Genomic DNA, 19,834 nt, shown 5'->3' on the forward strand with positions numbered 1-19,834 from the left:
CCCAATACGACATGCATTTATTCGCCTAAGGTTACATATTCAAAGCACTTTCTCCAGAGCAAGCAGCAGCATAATGTATCAGTACAAAAACATCCTTAAGTGCAAGTCAAATGGTTCTCGAACAATAGTCAATTAGTAGTAAAACAATTCCGACGAGAGACGTCAACATTGGCATACCAAGGTACCAAAAAACATTATTTACAATTTACGCGGACCGGAAATAAAACCAAGCTAGTGTTCTTATTCCCAGTCGATGCAACTGCCAAAATATTTCCCAAAAGTACGCTAAGAATATCGTGGTGTCTGGTTTGGTAACTTGTCAGTCTGACGTGTTTATTCAGATGTGCAACAAAACTAAGGTTATTTGCGAGACCATATCACGTGAAATGATACCGCTTCGAGCAGAATAATTAAATGATGGCAGCTTATATAAGCATCGACTTCTCGTTTTCATCCCCTTCCGTTTACACAAAGTCATAGAAGAGACATCAGACCACAATATTGAACCTCACTCGATGATGTATTGGTTGCTTTTCGGACATAAAACTACTCTAAAAAGAACTTCATCTCATGAATATCGCAAAGCTGCGAACAATGGGGAACCCAAAACCACCATTCCGCTTTCGGAACATCTGAGGCAGGAAGTCCTGTGACTGGATGCAGAAATTTATTCCTTTATCTGCAAACATGTTTAATGATTCGATTCTTGAGTTTATATATCATTGAGGAGAAAGGGTTTAATTGATTTTGGATCGGCCGTCTACTTGTACCTGTGTATCAACCTGGTTAGGCTCTCAAGCTTCTTGTCTAAGCAGACGATATATCTAAACTGCTTTGTTTATAACTTGCTGAGAAGCGTTCGAATGCCGTCGGACTTACCATAATATTTCCTATACTATTACTGAGGTGCTACATGCTTCACACACTTTGGAAGAATCATACTTTTCTACCAGCTTCACTCCATTTCCCGACAACCCATGTCATCCTACCTCCACCCCGAAACCATCTACGAAACTTCCTTCATCTCAACTCGCAACCCAATTCATATAAACATCGATCTTCGTCATCACCAACCCTCTAACGCCACTGCTAACTCCATGCCCGTCACCACCATGCTTAGCAGCTTTCTCCGCTCTCCTTTCTCCGCCCTAATACACGCCCTCATTCAACTCTCCGCTGTTTTCTTCTACCTAGCTCTCCTTATAACAACCTACTCTCTCTACAGCATCCGTTACCTCTCCTCCATTACCCATCTCACCCAACTCCTCTCCTACCTCTACAACCAATTCCCCTCGATCGTAAAACACAAAGCCGGCATAGTCTACGAAGAACGCCGCCAGCTCCGCCGCAAATATGCCGAAGCACGAACTGAGCGACTCCGCGAACGCAACGAAGTGGGCGAGCGAGAGCGTGCCCAAATGCGCGAAGCGGTGCGTCGAGTAGCCTGGAAGAGGGGAGTTGGAAAAATGGATTATGGAATTGATTTAGCTGAAGATGAGAAGAACCACTCGTCATCTTCTAATTCCAAACCAGAAGACAAATTCTCCAAGAAATCAGAAGGCAGAGAATCAAGAGGGGGGAATCAAGAAATTGAAGGATGGATAGAAGATGAGGTGATCATTCAATCACCTGTTGAGCTCCAAGAATCACTTGAGAAATTGGAAAATCAAGCAGATTACGGGAAAAGGGCGGGATATTGGGACGAAGCGGAACAAATGAAAGCGAAACAGGCAGCAAAGATTTTATTGAGAAATGGAGAGGTGGAGGAATTCCCTAGGTTTGAGGATATGGATACTAGGGAATGAAGGGAGTCAAAAGTGGATAGTCTGGAGTTTAGATTTCACCAAATATTGTTATTGCAATCAAAAGGGTGAACATAGCAGCAAGCTGGAAGACTTGATTTTCTTGGCATAGTCCCACAAGCACAAAAATTAAAATCGATAATCATATTTTTTAATATTCATTACATGAACTAACCAGCTTTACATTTACAACCTCCCAAACCCACCTAATAATCTCTTCCTATCCTTCCTCCCCAGCCCCCCAAATCCCACCCAAAAACTTTTGTTGCACATCTACCCAACCCCTTGGCATACCTAGAAGAATCTAGAACTCCATCCACGCCCTTTCCCCATACTCTTTCAAGTTTCAACTGACCTTACAAAACGGTATCTCACTCATATCATACCATATCCATCTCAAAGAAATCCCGCGTAAAATATCTACCTAGTATTTTTCCTTTGTTCTTTCTCCTATTGGTGACGGGTGACCGCATTGAGATTAGCTGTTTGTTTTTTGTGTTATTATTCTTTTTTCTTCTGTTGTATGTAGTATATAGTATGATTTCTTTGAGTTGTGAGGATATTTTACTTCACTTTGGTTCAATTTATGTGAGGTTAGAGTTGATTCACTTATTTTCAAACATTTTTGGATGATTGAATTAGGAGTTAATACTTAAAAACACTCACCATATCCGATTGATTCTCCTTCTGAGTTAAACTTGTTAAACATCAACCTTTCACTCAGTGACAGTCGCACGCGAAAACTCGTATTAAGGTTCAAAGATGTCTACCTCGACTACAACGATCACCGTCTCCTCAGCGTCTGTCATTTCTTCTTCCTCGGTCTCAGTTGTCTCTTCCTCTTCCAAACCCGCATCTACAATTTCTTCGGCACCAATTATCTCTTCTTCATCTATCACAACTGTCTCTTCCTCAGCTCCAGTCATCTCTTCTCCTTCCTCTTCAACTCCAATTATCTCTTCCTCACAGCCATCAATCTCCTCCTTAACAACCCCCGCACTACCGATCCGCCACACAGCCTCCCAAACCCTCTCCCCATCCCACATATCCGCAGAACCATCTTCTCTCCTCCAAATAGCGACTCCGATTGCTATTCCTCCACCTACCGGTACTTCTATATCTCGTATGTCCTACTCCCCTCTAATCTCCTTCCCTTCACATCCCCAACTTTCATCATAAACATCACTGCCCCCACCCTCAAGCTTCCCTCCTCAAACCTCAACTAACGCTTCTCCCCTCCCTCAAGTCCTCACCCAACTCCAAGAAGCCCTCGACTTCACCTCCACCCTCCTCGGTCTTTTCTTCGTTTCCCTCCTCACCCTCCTCTTCATCTACTGGAGCACTCTCTACATCCTACGCAAAACCATCGGTATAACTCCCCGCGATACATCCCCGATCACCCAACTCAAAAATAAAAACAATGCCCCCACCTCCCCCAAATCACCCAGCCACCTGCAAACCACCACCCCGCTCCCCCAAAAGAAAGAAGTAGGATTCGCCCCCCACCCCTCCGACCCCGAATTTGTTCTCTCAGGGCAAAAAGCCCAAGAAACCAAACGTCGTTTATCCTCTATCCCTCAATCACCCACCTTGCCTACCTCCTCTCCCCCCCTCTCCTCAACATCCCCATACACACTTTTCCCCTCCTCGCAGCCCTGGCCTACAGATGGAGTACAACTCGCAGGTCTAGGGTCCGTATCCGATTCCGAAAAAGATCAAGTGGCGCAGATAGCGCAGGCTACGAATGCTGAGGAACTAAGCGAGATGGCAGGAAAGAGAAAGGAAGATGTGTTGGCGGAGGCGGAGTTGGAGTTGGAGTTTCAGAGAGGGTGAGGGACGTGAGTGGAGATACGGATGCGATTGAGAGGAGAGGGGGAGGAGTTATGGGGCTTTGTAGGATGAGGTGGGGAGGCGAGGAGGTTGCAAAATGGCGGAGACCGCGATGTAAGCCTTTATGCTCTTGATAAGTACTGAAGCCAAAATGAATTGCGGACGCAGAGAAATTCCCTTCTTCCTCCCCCTACCTATCCAGGGGATTTCGAGGCTTTGTGATTAGATGGGACAAAAGTAGTGATAGTCACAAGGCTGTCAGGAACTTGATGTAAAGAAGGAAAAAGAAAGAATAGTATTATTGAAATGCAATACGAACGCGGAGAAAGTTTCTCCATTTTAGTGACGGATATCAGAAAGAATACAGATATGACAAAGAAGGGAGAAGGCAGGATTCATGTGGTTTTGGGATCAGATGAAGCAGATGCAGTCATGGGGAAAGAAATGGTAGAAGAAAAGGATGTAGGGAAGATGATGAGTGGAAGGAAACGACAAAATGAGATGGCTGAAGATAGAGATTCAAGTCTTAGTATCTTTAGTGATAACGGAGATCAAGTGTAATACAAATACAACAGAATTTCCTACTTCCCCTTCCCTCCCTTCATCCGCCCTTCACTCATCTGCAACAAATTCCCACTCACTTCGCCAATGGAAACAGATATGCCGATCCCATATTCAAGTCATACCACTCCCCATCCCCCCCAAAAACTACTCCCTGTAAGTACTAAACTTCAATGCCATAAAATCACAAAAATACTTGTTCTTTCGGAATCGATTTAAACGAACGTAAAATTTCATTTCCTGTTTCGACCTATGTTCACAAGTATATAAATATGTAACCCCCCTAAAAAAATTGTGAAAACGTATGTTCAAACGTCTCAGTGTTCAGACGAGCTTTTGTCGAAATACGTGTATCATAAGTTTCCCCAATCCTAAAAACCCGCCCTTCTTTCTGCATGAAGACGATTATTTCGTCCCAATGGATATCCAGATCCTTTGCACGAAATTATCTGTTTGCTGAACACCCTAAGATTCGAGGATCCTATTTCTCGAAGTAAAATAGCATGACCAACAGAACACGATCCCTGTATCTTCATGTAAGCCTGCTATGTCCCCTTATTATACGCCTATTCAGATAATCCCAAAATTTCACCGTTCTTTCCGTTCTCCCCACAAAATTATCCCAATCACCGATACACAACTTTGGCATAACAAGTACATTTCTAGTAAGAGATCTTGACAATCCAATCGTCGCCTGAGGCATATGGCTATCGAAACCTAGGAACTCCACAAAAAATGGGATATATAACGGCTTTAGAAGAAGAATTTCCCATGGCGTATCTGCTTCTATTCTCAAGCCTCGCTCTGTACAGTGATAAACAATGCTCCAATATAACATGTGCTCAAAAGTGTATTCCTCGCACACTGCGTTTGCTTTTTTCCGTTCGAAATCCCCACAAGTGTGTGTCGGCTCAAAAAGATACAGTGCGAGTAAAAGAATACTTCGTGGAATTTGATTTTCACTTCCTAGGCAGACATGAACGAGCGAGGAACGAGAGATAGAAGGCACGGTGTCAGTGTTTTTTCCGAAGGGCTCGAAGAGAAGAGATTTGTAGTATTTTCTGTCATGATATTGTTCTAGTTTCTACGATCAATGTTAGCTATCAGAAAATTCACATTAAATTTCTGAGGTGGATTTTACCAAGTTGATCAGCTGCCTAAACCTTCTGTCCGATAAATTATCCAATTTGGGAGGATACTTGAAGACAGAAAGATCGAACATAGAATCAATGGGAATAGCGACACCAAGTTTCCGGACGAACTGATTCAGAAATGTTTTCCTAGTATTGAGTGTCAGAGTCTCTCGGTTCTGGTCCGACTCAACCGCTGGTGAAAAAAGTATTGTTGAGTCTGATATTTTGACTTCTTCTACTATATGATGCCGTATGTCTTCGTCCAAAATTATCGGTGCCGGGGTATCGCAAGCAATATAACAAGGGGTTTCTAGAGCAATCAGTATTGAAGAGAAATAACACGAGCACCTCCAGAGTCAGCATACCAGCATCAAACTCAAGGATTGACTCCTCGGTCACTTTATATCTCTGCGCGAAGCGTTGAATCTTATTTGGTTCAACTTCCCGGCCACTTATGCGGAACTCGCTGTTCTTTCCTTCGCGTTTTCTCTTCAAGTCCTTTCGTAAAATAACTCTCATATCATTTTCCTTAATATTCTTGTCCAGCTTCCACTGTTCAATTCGTCGCTTGTATTGTCGTGACCTGGAGTTTCGATCAGTCAGCTGTTCTAGGTAGCAGTCACCAACCCTAGAAAAACTTACGTTGCACGGAATTCATGTTCATTCTCCATAATTTGCATCACCTCCTTGAGAGGCCTGCCTTCAGTCATGTAGAGTTGAGTGAAAGTCAATCTATGGCGCTCCCACTCATCTGCAGAGTGTTCCTTGGGAGCAGGTCTAGCAGTGACATTCGATGGAGATAACATAGGCTTAACCATAGATGGATTCGCATGAGCTGTGGTAATTGAAGACGCGGTGCGTGTATCATTGTAAGACAATGAATGCTGGGTGTACGAATAGGAACTGGTGGAGGGTAAGGGCCATGAAGGTATAGACGATGCTGATTGATCGAGGGTGCCATGTTCCAATTCCATTTGTCCAGTACCGTAATCGAAAATTTCCGATGCATTGAAGTTCTCTAAAAAAATCCCTGAGAATTCTTGTGACATTGCATCACCGTCGAGGCCAAAGTCGAAATTGGTGGCCATTTTAAGAATCTCTCCAACTCGGCAGAAGAGATAAATTCAAATACGTCAAGACAAAGTATCAAATTACAGTGAAATTAAAGATGAAATTACACAGATAAACAAATAGCAAAACCAAAATAAAAACAGTGAAATCCAAAGCTTTATATATCCAGCCCACCACCCAAACCCCAAGAAGGTCGTTCTGCCTTGCTGACACCTCATGCGTGGTCCTTTTGTTCTCAACCCCAGTAACCTGAACCTTGACATGGTACTTTTGTTCACTCCCGAGGTCTGCATGGTACTTTTGCAATTGAGTCTGGAACTGCGCCTGTGGCTTGCAGGGTAGCAAGCGCCTCATGGAACCTTCGCACCGAAAAGTTCTGATGGAGAAACACTCCAATAGAGACACAGAAGTGATATCACATCGTAAATAGATGAATGAATGAATGGACGAGTCAATGAATACCTAAGTAGATCCTTTAACCCTTTTCATTTCATCCCCCAAATCCATGCTGTATGGTTACCTACCTAGGTACTCACAGTTACGATGAATGATTCACGAATGAAAGTAAACCAAACTACTACGTAGGAACAAAAACAGGCTAAGCACCAACCACGTGATACGTCCCTCCACTCCCTCCACTCCATTTTAAATCCAGCAAGCACTACCCCATCAATCAACCACACAATCAAACCACACAACCACACGCATAATTCTCAAGTCTACTCAAGGCAAGCGACCACACGCAGTTGAATTTGAAAATCATCTTCCACATTTCCATTTGCATTTGTATTTTCTCCTCTGTTCTATTCTCTTTCTCAATCTCTTACCTTTAAAGGAGTATCCGTCGTAGATTCAAAACCTCAACACAACACCCAGCAATATTCCCCCAAGCTCGAGCTGTTTCACAGAACCAATACATACCGATCTATGGAATTACCACTTCCTTCCTTCTTGCACACTCTCTATTTCCTCTTTCCTTCTTTCCCACCATCCTTGTCCCAATCCAACCCCCATCAATTCTATCTCCTCCCTCCCTACCTCCTCGCTTCCCCTTTCCTAGACGCCTCTCCCAACATCAAAGCACTCTAAAACCAGTGTACAGTATCAGAAACCTCTCTCTACCAATACCAAAACACTACGCAAATGACTTACAAGTTATCAGAAGTAACACCTCACACCCTCTACCGCCTACAACCCAGTACAACGCATAAACTTTCCCGGTGACCTCTGAAACCTCACTACGATGCCTTTCTCTTATTCACTAAAGTATACATGTACTATCAAAACACTCTTGAAACATGAAGCCAAAAAAGATTTAACCATTTAACCATTTAACAATTTAATAAATATCCATTTATCTATCTACTTTCTTCTAACCACCTAAATATATAACTATAGACCCTTATTATATCTTATTCCCTCTTCTCTATTCTCTATTTTCCCCTCCCCTCGTATCTCCTCTCCCGCTGTCCCCCCTACTGACCGTCTTTCAATCTTTCCGTCAAAAAACAACGATCTAGAGATTTAAAGATCTAAATCTACCTCTCCCCCGCCTGCCCCCTACCTACCTCCCTCCCTCTACCACTCATCGACTCTATCGATTCTATCCCGTCATATCTATTCATCACTCTAAACCCACGCCCAGGTCCCAAATCAAATCAGACACCATCCAATTAATCCAAATAATGCATGTAGGTCATGAATTTCTTTCTTTCTTTCTGTCTTCCTCTCTATTTATTTTTCACTTCCCCTCCCCTCCATTCCCCCAACTCATATAATTTTCACTTCCCATCTATCCCTCTAAGCACTTCCAGCACCATTTCCACCAATCGCTCTAGGTAATCCCATCCACTTTTCCTTTCCCGGAATCTTCACTCTTCCAAACTCCTGATCCAAATCTAAAATAATCTTCAACGCATTTCTGCTTCTCAAATAATGAAGTGGCCCCTCCTGACCTGGCAATGCGCTCGCACCAGCTACACCCACATGAGGTCTCTCATCCTGGGCATGGCCTGGCATTGGAAGAAGATTTTGAAGGACTTCATATGCCGCCAATGTGAAACCGAATTGTGGGGAAGATCTAAGGATTCGAGCTGGTCCACCCTTGAAGAATGCTTTGAATCCTTCTTCTTTCAAGATGGTTTTTGCGGCATGACGAAGAGATGTATATTGAGATTCTCCCTTTCTGGCTTCAACTTGTAATCTGGTTTTGATGACATCACAAGGCGTGGTCAAATAAGCAGCTGGCATACCAGCAATGGCACCTGCAGTCAATAAATGCACGACACCCAATTTTTTGGTCTGACTTTCACCAAAGAAGTCGCGCTTCAGATGTTATATGTAGGGAAATAAATCATAGAGAAAGGAACATCACGGAGGAGACATGCTGACGCTCCTTTGTAGAGACCGACAAGACCAAGGTTACGAACGATCCACATAGCTGAGCGGCGAGGAGTGCCTTCAACACTTTTGGCGACTTCTCCCTGAACTTGTAGACGAATTTTGACAATCTCAAGGGGTTAGTGAAGACCTGTGCGTGATTTTAGTATAATTTCAAAAGTGGGGCAGAGGGGTAAATGTTAGCTTACCACTTGACAACCACCGGCCATACCACCAGCAAGAATTTCATGCTTGAGTTGAATCTTGCCATCCTTGGTGGAGAAATGACCACGAACAAGATCATTGACTGTCAATTTAATAGCCTTTTCTGGAGCAACACCAACAAGTTGTGGTAAAACACCAGAATATAAACCTTTGAACCCCTCATTTCGCACAACCTTCTTAGCACAATCCCAAGAATTCTTGTACAACATTTCTCCAACTCTTGAAGATCTCTGATTTTGCATACGTGTCTTGACGAGATCGATGGGGTATACCATAAATGCGCCAAAAGCTCCGGCTAAACTTCCCAATGCGAAATGATGTACAGATTCGAGAACGCTATACAGAACACTTCCACCAGCTGCTTTCACACCATTGCCATTAGCCCTTTTTTCGTAGGCATTATACAAAGGATTGCGCCATGAGGCATCGAGGACCTTTGCGAAATCAGATAATCCGAGTCTGCCAGAAGGATTATCCAGACTGGCAAAGTGGAATAAAATATCGGCTTCCATAGGAGTGAAGAGAGAAAATCTAGTAATTCTTGCAGCTTCATTTAAGAAATCGGTTCTGGTAATCTTTCCATCGGTGCTTTCTGCAGTTGCCTGTCTAATGACCATCTCCACCAAATCCATCTCCCTAATCATATTTTGGAAAGCTCGAACATTTGCATATGAAATCTTGCTACCAGCCGAGATATTGCAGAGAGTGTGTAAATTTTCGAGAAGATGATCCGAGAGCTTATGTTTCGCAGTTTCGAGAATAATTCTTTGGAACTCCTCTGGCTCAATATATCCATCTCCATCTTTATCGAAATGGTGGAAAGCTTGACGTATTCTCTCTCCTTGTAACCCTCGAAGCATCTGCGAGAATTGTGGATAAGTCAAATCATGTCTTCTCTTCTTTCCTCCACTGTATAAAGTAGCCCATTCGCAACTCCAATCGAAAGGTATGGTATCTGGTCCCTTGTTCAATTCATATAACTTCTTCAAATCATCATATTTGACAGTGCCGGTTCGCTCGACATCGAAAAGACGGAATGCGATCTCATATTCGGCGTCGGGTTTGGCAAGGAGATTTTCGAAAGTTCCCCAATCATGTAAACTGATTTTACCAGTATTTCTTTGATCGGCTACACGGAATAGAATTGCATATTGTTCTCGTTTGATTTTATGCTAGAAGGAAATCAGTTATATTAGCTATGAGTCTTAAAAAGGAGGAATGGCATAAACGTAAAACATTGACTCACATAATCTTCTCCTTCCGGCGCAATGGCATTTACAAAATCCTCCTCAGTCATATAATCCTCCGTACCAGACTCATCCTTCCGCGAATTCTTCTCAAACGTAGCTTTCGATTGAGCGGAAAGTTGAATATCCTCTGCCACAGTTGAGCCCAACAATGACTCCTTCACCACCTCCTTCGCCGTTGTGAGATCTGTCCCTGTCATGATTTGACCCTTTGAATCTGCGACTCTCCAAACAGTGTATTAAATTCGTCCAATAGATACTGTGTACTTCGTATGAGTTTCTCTTGAATGAATGACCGAAATTCGGAGGAAGATCTGCGAGGAATTGTGGAGTTTCCTGGAGTTTCCGCACTCAAGCAGGAATTGAATTGTCGAGTTGTCAGACTTGGAGTAATTTTTCTCTTTTTCTCTTTCGAGAGTATCGTGAGCGAGCTGACAATTGGTGAATTGGTACGACAATCAAATCTCAAATGTCAAATCTCAACGGTCAACGGTCGACTTTTCTTTTTTTTTTCTCCCTTCTCAATTGAAGTTAAGAAGAATAAGACAACGGAACCAACCAAACTTTTATCTAGCTCCAAGCAATTCAACGATTTCTCCAATTGGAGAGGAAATTAACACTGGGGAAGATGGGGGCGAATCTGGGCTGGTATGACTGTAGGAAAACAAAAATTAATTTTTGAATCGGGATTGGTTCCGAAGAGTGCCGGGTTTATTCATTAATAAATTCTACCGAATTTCACCAGAGCAGAGGAGAAGAAAGTGCGAAAACTCTCACCCACTTTTAAATTCATCGTCAATTGATTGAAACATGAATATGAGTGTGATTATTGGGAATGAAGAGCAGGTCGAGTTTTAAGAAGACATTTGTTCTATTCTTCTATATTTCTATAATTTGGTACATATACAAGAAATTGGCATCTCTATTTTCAAATTTTATATTTTTTTATATAGTCCGCCGATGTTGACCATTGACGAATGCTGTTACACACACTGCCGGGAAGCCCGAGTCAAGACTAATCCTCTTTCAAACATATCATCTGATGTATGGAGTATAAGCATCAGAACAAGACGTCAAAGTATTGCCAAGTCGCATGAGTATTGTAGATGTAACTCTACCTCCCTGATATCACTTATTCCTACAAAATACTCTCATCAATCTTCTCTCCTCGCTCCTCGGCAACCCGTTCAGCTTGTCTTCCTTTCCTCCATCGCCATTACCGGACCAACAGCCACAGTTCTGCCAGGCCGCAAATACTACTCGATACGTGCGCATATATTCGTCCCGTCCCCCCCGCCCCCCAAAGATGGATATACCAAGAAAGGTACCACAATTATTAAACTCTGTAAACAATACAACGTTGTTATCGTGACTAGGAGACTAGGTAGTTAATTCTCGGCTATCTTTGAAGAACTACCGATAGAGTAAGAGGGTCGTTGACATCTGATCACTTGTACATAGCAGCTTGATACAGTCTGTTCTACTTGCTACTTACCACCTAGACACACAGCAGCCAATATCACTCGTCCATTATATGATACAAAATGATACGAGCAATCCAACAAACATAACCAAATCCAACCATTCATCTATTACATTCAACCACGCACAAACAAAACCTAATCATGTGCTTCCCTCCCCTCCTTCCGCAATCCCACCCAACATCAAGAATCTACACCTCAACCAAAATTACAAACAACTTCAACTCCAACACCCACCCCAATCCCCCAAGTACCCACTCTATTCCCTCCCACCTTCCCGCCGTCCCATCCCTTCCACGGCCTTGGTATCCGGCTTACCCACAAGCTTAGAAGCTTACAAGTCTACAAGCCTGCCTAATATGCGTAGCATTCTTCAGGGTCGCGCGCCCCTCCTACTCTACTCCCACTACTCTAATCATTCCCCACCATCTACTGCCTACCTATATATACCTACCTACTTAAATACCAATCTACCCAGTCATACCCAGTCATATCACTTAGTCAAATCGCCCAATCATACTCTCCAATTACACCATCCCATCTCATCCTCATTCATCCCATCTCATCTCAACCATTATCACCTATCATCAGTTCACCAACCAATCAACCTTCCGTCAATTTTCAGGGGAAAACTTCAAAAAGAAGCGAGTCCTCCGTCCAACCCATATACCCCCCTTTCGATTAATTCAAATCATAATTGCGTTCCTTTATTAGATCCTTCATCTCATTACACCTATCTTGCTATTACAACTTATACTTAAGTAATTTAAAAAATAAAATAAAAACTCACAATTTCATTCATCACACAAGTCACAACAAAACAAACAAAAGTATTTTCATCTTAATTTTATTTTTTGATATGAAGTATTTTTATCATATGCCAATACTTCTTCATGGTATCTTGGGAATACAATTCATCCCAATCCCATCCGTGGATGGGGATTAGAACTCCGACGACGAAACAATTGCAATAAAAAAAAAGAAAAAATACAGAATTGTCCCCTGCCATTAAACTCCCCATGTCGATGTAAGATGATAAGCAGTACATATCCGATCAATGGATACATTGCCGCCCAATTGCTTTGATTTTCCTCCCCTTTCTCAATCCATTGTCCCTCCTGCACCAGGTAAAAAGCAAATAACTCAAAAAGTCATGGTATCATCAGATCATGAAAGTCGTGATGCTGCAAAGGTATCTGCCCTAAATTCCAGAAGAGGATATAAAAGCCATATCATTGAGCAAAACCCTCTCCCTCACTAAAAAACCAGGAAGGAGAAGAACAAAACCAGTAAAATCAAAGCCAACCATTATGCGCTGTGCAAAGTGATGACGGCAACTAATTGATTTTGTATGCAACGCCGCCAACGCCACTGTGAAGCAATGTGGTCTATTGAAGGGGTATGGTAAAAGTGGATCCAGATGTTGTTTAAATCGAAATGCCAAAGGAATGGTAGTCGATTCAAAATCGTATCTGGCCCAATAAAATACAGTGAATTGAATGTTGTGTGATGTGTTGTTATAAAGGATTATTGTAATTAAGATTCTTAGGTTCTTGCTTGAACCATTCGCTGAGAGTTCTCCTCGATGGACAACAATGGGTCAAAGGTAACGTTTTGGTATTGAGAATCGAGGCGTAGAGGAGCTGGAATAGATGGAGATTGTCGGCGGCGATTGATACCTGGAATTTGAAAGCCCTTGATCATTTGATCCTCAACGTAAGTAGATGCTCTCTTGTAACGGCGATCAGAATATTTCTCGAAGACAGCAGCGTGGTGTTTTCGAGCATTCTCGCAGCACTCGATAACCAAGGCAACCAATGGCTTCAACTGATTCCAAGTATAACCAGAGTAATAAACATGGGCTGGAGACCAATCACCTTTGCTGAGCATGAACCTCGAAACAGCATGGGACGCAGCAGCAACAAAACTTGGTGGGCTACCGACAAATCTTTCATCCATGATGGTGACCTCCAAGAAGTACTTGGCCAATGTTCGAGTTTCAAGATCGTAATCATCAGCCTTACTGATGCGACGAAGAAAGCTCATTGGTCCCGGCCATCCCAACTCGAATTGAAGCATACTGAGCATGAATCGCTCTGCCTTGAGAATTTCTTCACTGCTATAACCACCATCAACCATGTAGACGATCTCTCCGATGGAAGGACAGTTGATTTCTTCATACTTGGCGGCAACAAAGATGGCGGTAGCACCAACCAATTGAAGCTTGCCAAGCGAAACAACCTTCTTTGAAAGGAATCTATCAATGTAGTTGACGCAAAGGAAGAGGGTCTCGGGTAATAGAGAGAATCGTTGATGAACCTGAATCAACCAATCCATCAAGACAGATCTCATTGACCATTGAATCTCTGCTTGTGTATCCATGTAGTGTGGGTCGGGAAGAAGTTTGTTCTGTGGTTGAAGGTTTGTCAGCAAAGTTTAAAACAAGTTCAATCAGCGGTGGCGTGAACAAATAAGGTCTCAGTAGTGATCGCTGTTGTCGTTCCATGATGGGCTAGACCAAGACCGTTTCCCAAAGCATAACAATGAATATTTGAATCACTAACCTCAAGCTCTCTCATGTATGAGAAGATCTCTTCGCCATACTCAGCCACCATGCTGGTATCCCACATCTCATCCTCAATGTCCTCTTGGGTTCGAACAGACTCGACGAGAATCTTGGCATCCTCAAGCTCTTTCTTAACCTTGTTTGTGACTTTTGGGACGATAACCGTGGTTGCTCCTCCAGTGGTATTCTCCCCTCGGAACGAATGAGCGGTTGTATAGCCTTGGTCGTCATAGGTCTCTTCTTCATCCTCAGGCCAATATTCTTCGGGTTCGGAAGCAATCGGTGCAGCAGGTAATTGCTTTTGTGACTTCAACTTCTCGGCGATAGCAGACTCATCCTTTTCCTTGATAGAGCGGAGTTGAGATTCGTTGACGTTCTCCTTCAATGGATGTTCCGAAGCGTTGTGGTAGATCGTGGGTTCGGCGTTGTCAACAGCATTGTTTATCTGCTTGCTCTGTGTTCGTCGTAAAACCGGTTGTTCGGCCTTGATCTCAGGTTGACTCTTAGCGTGTCTGGGGCCGAGGGTTTGGTGGGCTGGACCAGTCGAGGCAATTGGCTTTTGTGCAAGTGGTTGAATATTTTCATTTTCGTTATCCTTGTATACAGCACCCTTCTTAGCCAAAGTATTGCGCTTGGTGTTATTTGCTTGGGGTTGTTTTTGAAGTGGAGCAATAGAGGGTTGTTCAGAAGTAGATGTAGCTAATGGCGCTTTGAGGCCATTGTTAAGTGGTCGTTGTGCTGGCTTTGAAAGTGCAGTTGACTTATCCTGAGTAGCAATAGGCTTAATGGTTTCGACAGACTTGCCATTGACGGCAGACTCATCCCGAATAGTAGTCAAAGTCTTTGCGGTATTGCTAACATCTCCAAATGCAGTCCTCTTGGCAGCAGCCTTGAGTCCCCCGACTGCTAACATATTTGTTAAGGCGCCTGTGGACTTGTGTTTTTGATGTAGAGTTGATTGTTGTTTGGTAATTAAAGGTGCGACGTTCTCATCACCATTAGTATTGGCTTGAGTAAATCGTGAAGGTCTTTGGGGCTATTAAAACATTTAATGTCAGTTTGATTTGTCTGCAATTGAATAGAATCTAAGAAGATTGAAATGAAGTTGACAGGGTGATGAATTGGAATGTAGATCGAAGTATGAGGAGATTACGAAAGTAAAAGAAGATTGCGTCAAATTGGGTAATCATCAAATAATGAATCGCTCGAAGAAAGGAGGAAAGAGCGATCCACCACCACCACCACCACCACCACCGCCACAATAATAACAATAATAACAATCATGCCAGCAGCAAGAAGAAGGAAGTCAGAACTTACTCGAGCGTCCATGGTTGAAGCTATCGTTTCCTCCAAACAAGGTACACAATAGCAAAAGCCGAAGCTGATTTGCGATGACTGTACTGTTGATTATTATTGCTGAAGTGATTCGAGTATCAAAAAAAGCGTGAAGAAGCTATCGCGATCAAGAGTTCATGGAGGAATGTTGTCTGGTGAAAGGGATTGCTTTCAATTGGACAATGAATGCAGAATTATTGGGGATTATGCCAATCGTTTGCTTCGATATGCAATGTATGAAATCGTGTAGTCAAAAAAGTCCCTGCAGAGTTGTGATAGCTCGAAGCATGAAGATGGATACGATGATATGGGGTCCGAAGGAGGGGTTAGAGGGGAATAGATGGAAAAGAAGGTGAGGGAGACAGGAAGATTTGTGGAGAGCGACGAAGATGAAGTTGTTGATGTTTGGGTCTCGACCAAAAAGTTCTCTCTTGTATAATAAAATGGTTGGAGTACAGGTAGAGAGGTGCATACAATTTTAATTCTTTGTTTTGTCTGGTTGGCGGGGACCAGAATCTCGGCCATTTTATTGGTAGTTGGAGCACAACAACAACATGACCCTTGCGTGGTGCTCTTAGCTTTATTTACACTTCTCCCCTTCGAGCCTAGCTTCGGATTATGCTTTGGTAAGGCAAATTATCTTATGGCATCGCGTTTTGTCTACACGTCTCCCCAAGACACGACGGGATAATGAATCTTGATGGAACCACGAACCAATACGTGAATTTGGATACAAGTACCATCCCAAGTAATGTATCAACGTATGCAAAAACCTTTCATTCCCTTTTTGGATATGCTCGAGCCTGTCTCTCACCTGTTTCCCGCACATATAAATCCTCGATCATGTCGTTCTCCACGATGTTCCCTTATCAGGCGAGAGACGCCCCATCACGTGCTGATAAAGATTCATCAAAAATAGATTTGTTCAATCAATCTTCGAACCCCTCGGAAACCCCTCGGACCCCTCATATTCTACACAGGGACCAAGTTCATACTCCCATTCTTCATCTGGGCGTCGCAACACATCCAAAAGTCCGTTATTCATCTTATGCATGAGGTTATCAAGATTTTTAGCCTTTTCACAAGGTGGATGACAGGCTCAAGGAAGGTGAAAGGCCGAACGATGTGCCACGAATACAAAAGATGTTCGACCTTTTATCAATCATATCTCCATATCTCCACAATGAATCATGCAGGATTGAACGAAACCCCATTTTGAACTCTTTCTCCTCACGCACTTTAAGATAAAAGTTCGAAAATTCAAACTCACAAGTGCCGCGATTGGTGTTCGACGGGTGGAAATCAACCTCGTACTCGAAGAGGGGCAATTTTATTCTTTCTGATTTGCCAAAGAATATAGTAAGTCTTTCGAGCCGGAACACGCATCACGAATCGGAAATCAAAACAATTCGGGAACTATGCGCTTATGGCGCAGGCTCTTATTATTGAATTATTCATTATCTTCCTATCAGCGCGCGACTTTCCCGGATGAATGAAGGCAGGTTGTCGCGAAATGTTGTTTTTGTTTTTGTTTACTCGAGCAAATTGATTTCGGATTCTGGTTGCGAACTTGTACTCCCACAGGTCCAGGTCTGCGGTCTACTGGCCAAGCTTTCCGTTTCGTGGTGAGAAGGGTTCCGCGGAGTTCATTGGACAATGACATGCATCTACGCAACAACGGCAGTATATTGACTTTGAAGGATTGGGATTGAGATTGGGATTGGGATTGGGATTACGATTGCGATTGCGACGAGACTGAACAGCTAGATGACTATTGCACAGATCCAACCACAGTTCATGAATGTACAGACGATGGACACAACACATTGCGCCTTGCGCCAATATGTGTTGGTTTAGGTATCTTTGCTTGCTCTCTTTAGGTTTGAAATGTTTATCTCTCAAGGTATTGTAAAATAAGCCCTCGAATGGTTTTGTGCTGCACACTAAAGTCTAAAATTGATGTGTTTGCGATGGATCATGGAAGTGTCTAGCATTCATCATCCTCTCTAGCATTAACCCAGGAAATCCCCACCCTTTTGCATTTTCCTTCACCAAGCCCCTCATCGTAAATCATCGATATGGCTTGGTGATGTGATGATTTGATGATTGATGATGTTACAATGCTTCAACTCAAATTTTGGACCAAACTATGTCGCACACGATTGAAAGAGAATATGTACATGTATCTACTACCTATGCATCATTACAAGAACAAAACAGCTTGCATTGGAATACTGCACCCTTGATAGGTTGACATGAATCATGCTTAACGTTGGATAGAAAAAGAGTACTCCGTATACCGACCTACATCGTACACACGGTACATCGAGACTTCCATTCATAAGCCACTCAACATGTGCTAATTGGGATTCTTACCTGTTTACGCCGCCATCAATTGTCGTTGATTTGTTGCTGGTACTTTGATGCTTTTCTAGTGGCGGTCATAACCATTTGGACCTATTTTGAGGACCGAAGTAGAGCGTGGAAGACTTATTTTCTTCTAATCAGCTTGGAGCATGAATGCGATTTGAAACTCGTGGCCAACGCATACCATGATCCCGGATCGCAAATCTTCCTTTCGCGATCAAGATGAAGGGGAATCGTAACTCAACAAATGTATTTCTACACCGACAACCACAATCGTCAATTGAAAAGCATATCTATAACTTTCAAGAGAAGAGGAGAAATGCGCGATTCTATCGATTAGCTATAATCACCAATATATCTCTTTTCATTCAATCTAATTTTGCACCGCATTTTATTCCGCACAATCTTCGAACATGTCAAACGAGTACCGTCAAAGGAAAATCGAACATCACACCCATGATCATTCTCAAATCATCCTTGCTTTCAGACGTTGACGCATGAATGTCATTGGCTGGTTATCCAGATTTACTCAAGCACTTGGCCTTTGCTTTCCGTGAGTTGTCTCGACCGCACTGGTGTATTTTGAAGTACGGAGTATGTGTAGCTGAATGGGTGCTGGCCATCAAGTTATGTTTAGAGGAGAAACAGAGTACATGTATGGAGTTCTCTCAAGGTCTAATTTATTACTTCTGAGTCGCATGCATTTGCGCTTGGGGACTTGGATGAACTTATACACACAGGGGGGAGGGGGTGGACATCATCTCCCATGATTGTTGCGAAATGTTGATAGATGAAAGTACTAGGCACACTCGCGAAGATTCCGTGTGTTTCGTTTTCCAAGATAAAGAGGGATTGATGAACGTAGCCAGCCCGAAAACGGGATGGATCCGACTGGAATTGTGTCTTAATATACTCAAGAGCCGAAACTTGACCAGTCCATTGATATGCTCTACACATTTTATGTTGGGATAGATCCTCCAAACAAGGTTGGATGAAGCTTTGATTAATCATGACCACCCAGCGGAGATAATATCATTCCCACCTAGGTCCTTCTTCTCCTGCCAATGGCGGCATAACATGACTTACTTGTGTGAGGATTGGAGACAACGGACTGCGGAGAGAACCTGCCTAGGTAAGTCATGATATCGAATGTGCATAGCCATATTGAGCAGACAAGGCACATGAGATCCATCAGTGAGTGTCAGTGTCAGCTTGAAACCATTTGCATCGAGGATGGATGAACAGAGTCTCGATGAAATACCTCATAGATATATATACACACATGGTCCTCCGTCTCTAGGTACTACTGGGTATGAGGATTTATATGCAATTATGCAATGTGTGTTATGAGAATTGACTCCTTTTCTTTCTCGTTGACATAGATATCAATGTGTAATGATTAAATAGCCAAATTTATCAGAGACAATTTAAAATAGGAATGATGATGAAAATACGTAGATTTGATATTCTTGGTTGTGCCATTGAAGCAAGCATAGAAGGAAGTTATTCAACTCTCCAAATCATATTATTTTATGCAAAGCACCTAACATATTCTGAGTAACGAGGACCGACTTCTTCCATTTCCAAACCACACACTCAATATTAGAACAAGACACCACGGAAAACATACGACTTGATATAATTTCAAGTAAGTATGATATTTGATCATTAAGTCTTCAATATTAGAGTCAATTATCTCGACATGTCATTTTCTCTACCATATCCCCCCTCTCTCTAACCATTCTTTTCACAGGTTGTGAGAGACACCAATTCTACAGGACTACAATTTCCAATGCCTCGATAGGGCTCACAACAACATTCTTTTCCATCACCAGTA

General features: G+C 42.7%; 6 protein-coding genes across 6 annotated transcripts; 2 read left to right on the forward strand and 4 right to left on the reverse strand.

The window, feature by feature from the left end:
* Window positions 1–977: 977 nt before the first annotated feature.
* On the forward strand, window positions 978–1,805 carry Bfra_001568 (uncharacterized protein; the record flags this gene model as incomplete). The annotated part of the gene is made up of 1 exon (XM_037331996.1): window positions 978–1,805. The coding sequence occupies one exon, from the start codon at window positions 978–980 to the stop codon at window positions 1,803–1,805; it is 828 nt and encodes a 275-aa protein (XP_037196150.1).
* Window positions 1,806–2,564: 759 nt separating this feature from the next.
* On the forward strand, window positions 2,565–3,635 carry Bfra_001569 (uncharacterized protein; the record flags this gene model as incomplete). Its single annotated transcript, XM_037331997.1, has 2 exons — window positions 2,565–2,925; window positions 3,049–3,635. 2 exons carry the CDS (start codon window positions 2,565–2,567, stop codon window positions 3,633–3,635), a joined length of 948 nt encoding a protein of 315 aa, XP_037196151.1.
* Window positions 3,636–5,310: 1,675 nt separating this feature from the next.
* On the reverse strand, window positions 5,311–6,414 carry Bfra_001570 (uncharacterized protein; the record flags this gene model as incomplete). The annotated part of the gene is made up of 3 exons (XM_037331998.1): window positions 5,311–5,636; window positions 5,692–5,909; window positions 5,969–6,414. 3 exons carry the CDS (start codon window positions 6,412–6,414, stop codon window positions 5,311–5,313), a joined length of 990 nt encoding a protein of 329 aa, XP_037196152.1.
* Window positions 6,415–8,197: 1,783 nt separating this feature from the next.
* On the reverse strand, window positions 8,198–10,448 carry Bfra_001571 (putative mitochondrial carrier protein; the record flags this gene model as incomplete). The annotated part of the gene is made up of 4 exons (XM_037331999.1): window positions 8,198–8,722; window positions 8,772–8,927; window positions 8,986–10,173; window positions 10,248–10,448. The coding sequence occupies 4 exons, from the start codon at window positions 10,446–10,448 to the stop codon at window positions 8,198–8,200; spliced, it is 2,070 nt and encodes a 689-aa protein (XP_037196153.1).
* A 2,826-nt stretch (window positions 10,449–13,274) lies between these two features.
* Window positions 13,275–15,624, reverse strand: Bfra_001572 (putative g2 mitotic-specific cyclin protein; the record flags this gene model as incomplete). Its single annotated transcript, XM_037332000.1, has 3 exons — window positions 13,275–14,138; window positions 14,198–15,331; window positions 15,613–15,624. 3 exons carry the CDS (start codon window positions 15,622–15,624, stop codon window positions 13,275–13,277), a joined length of 2,010 nt encoding a protein of 669 aa, XP_037196154.1.
* Window positions 15,625–18,619: 2,995 nt separating this feature from the next.
* On the reverse strand, window positions 18,620–18,954 carry Bfra_001574 (uncharacterized protein; the record flags this gene model as incomplete). The annotated part of the gene is given in 2 exon segments (XM_037332001.1): window positions 18,620–18,724; window positions 18,736–18,954. 2 exon segments carry the CDS (start codon window positions 18,952–18,954, stop codon window positions 18,620–18,622), a joined length of 324 nt encoding a protein of 107 aa, XP_037196155.1.
* Between the last annotated feature and the right edge of the window lie 880 nt (window positions 18,955–19,834).

This window comes from Botrytis fragariae (assembly GCF_013461495.1).
Source record: "Botrytis fragariae strain BVB16 chromosome Unknown tig00000006, whole genome shotgun sequence".
Taxonomy (NCBI): domain Eukaryota; kingdom Fungi; phylum Ascomycota; class Leotiomycetes; order Helotiales; family Sclerotiniaceae; genus Botrytis; species Botrytis fragariae.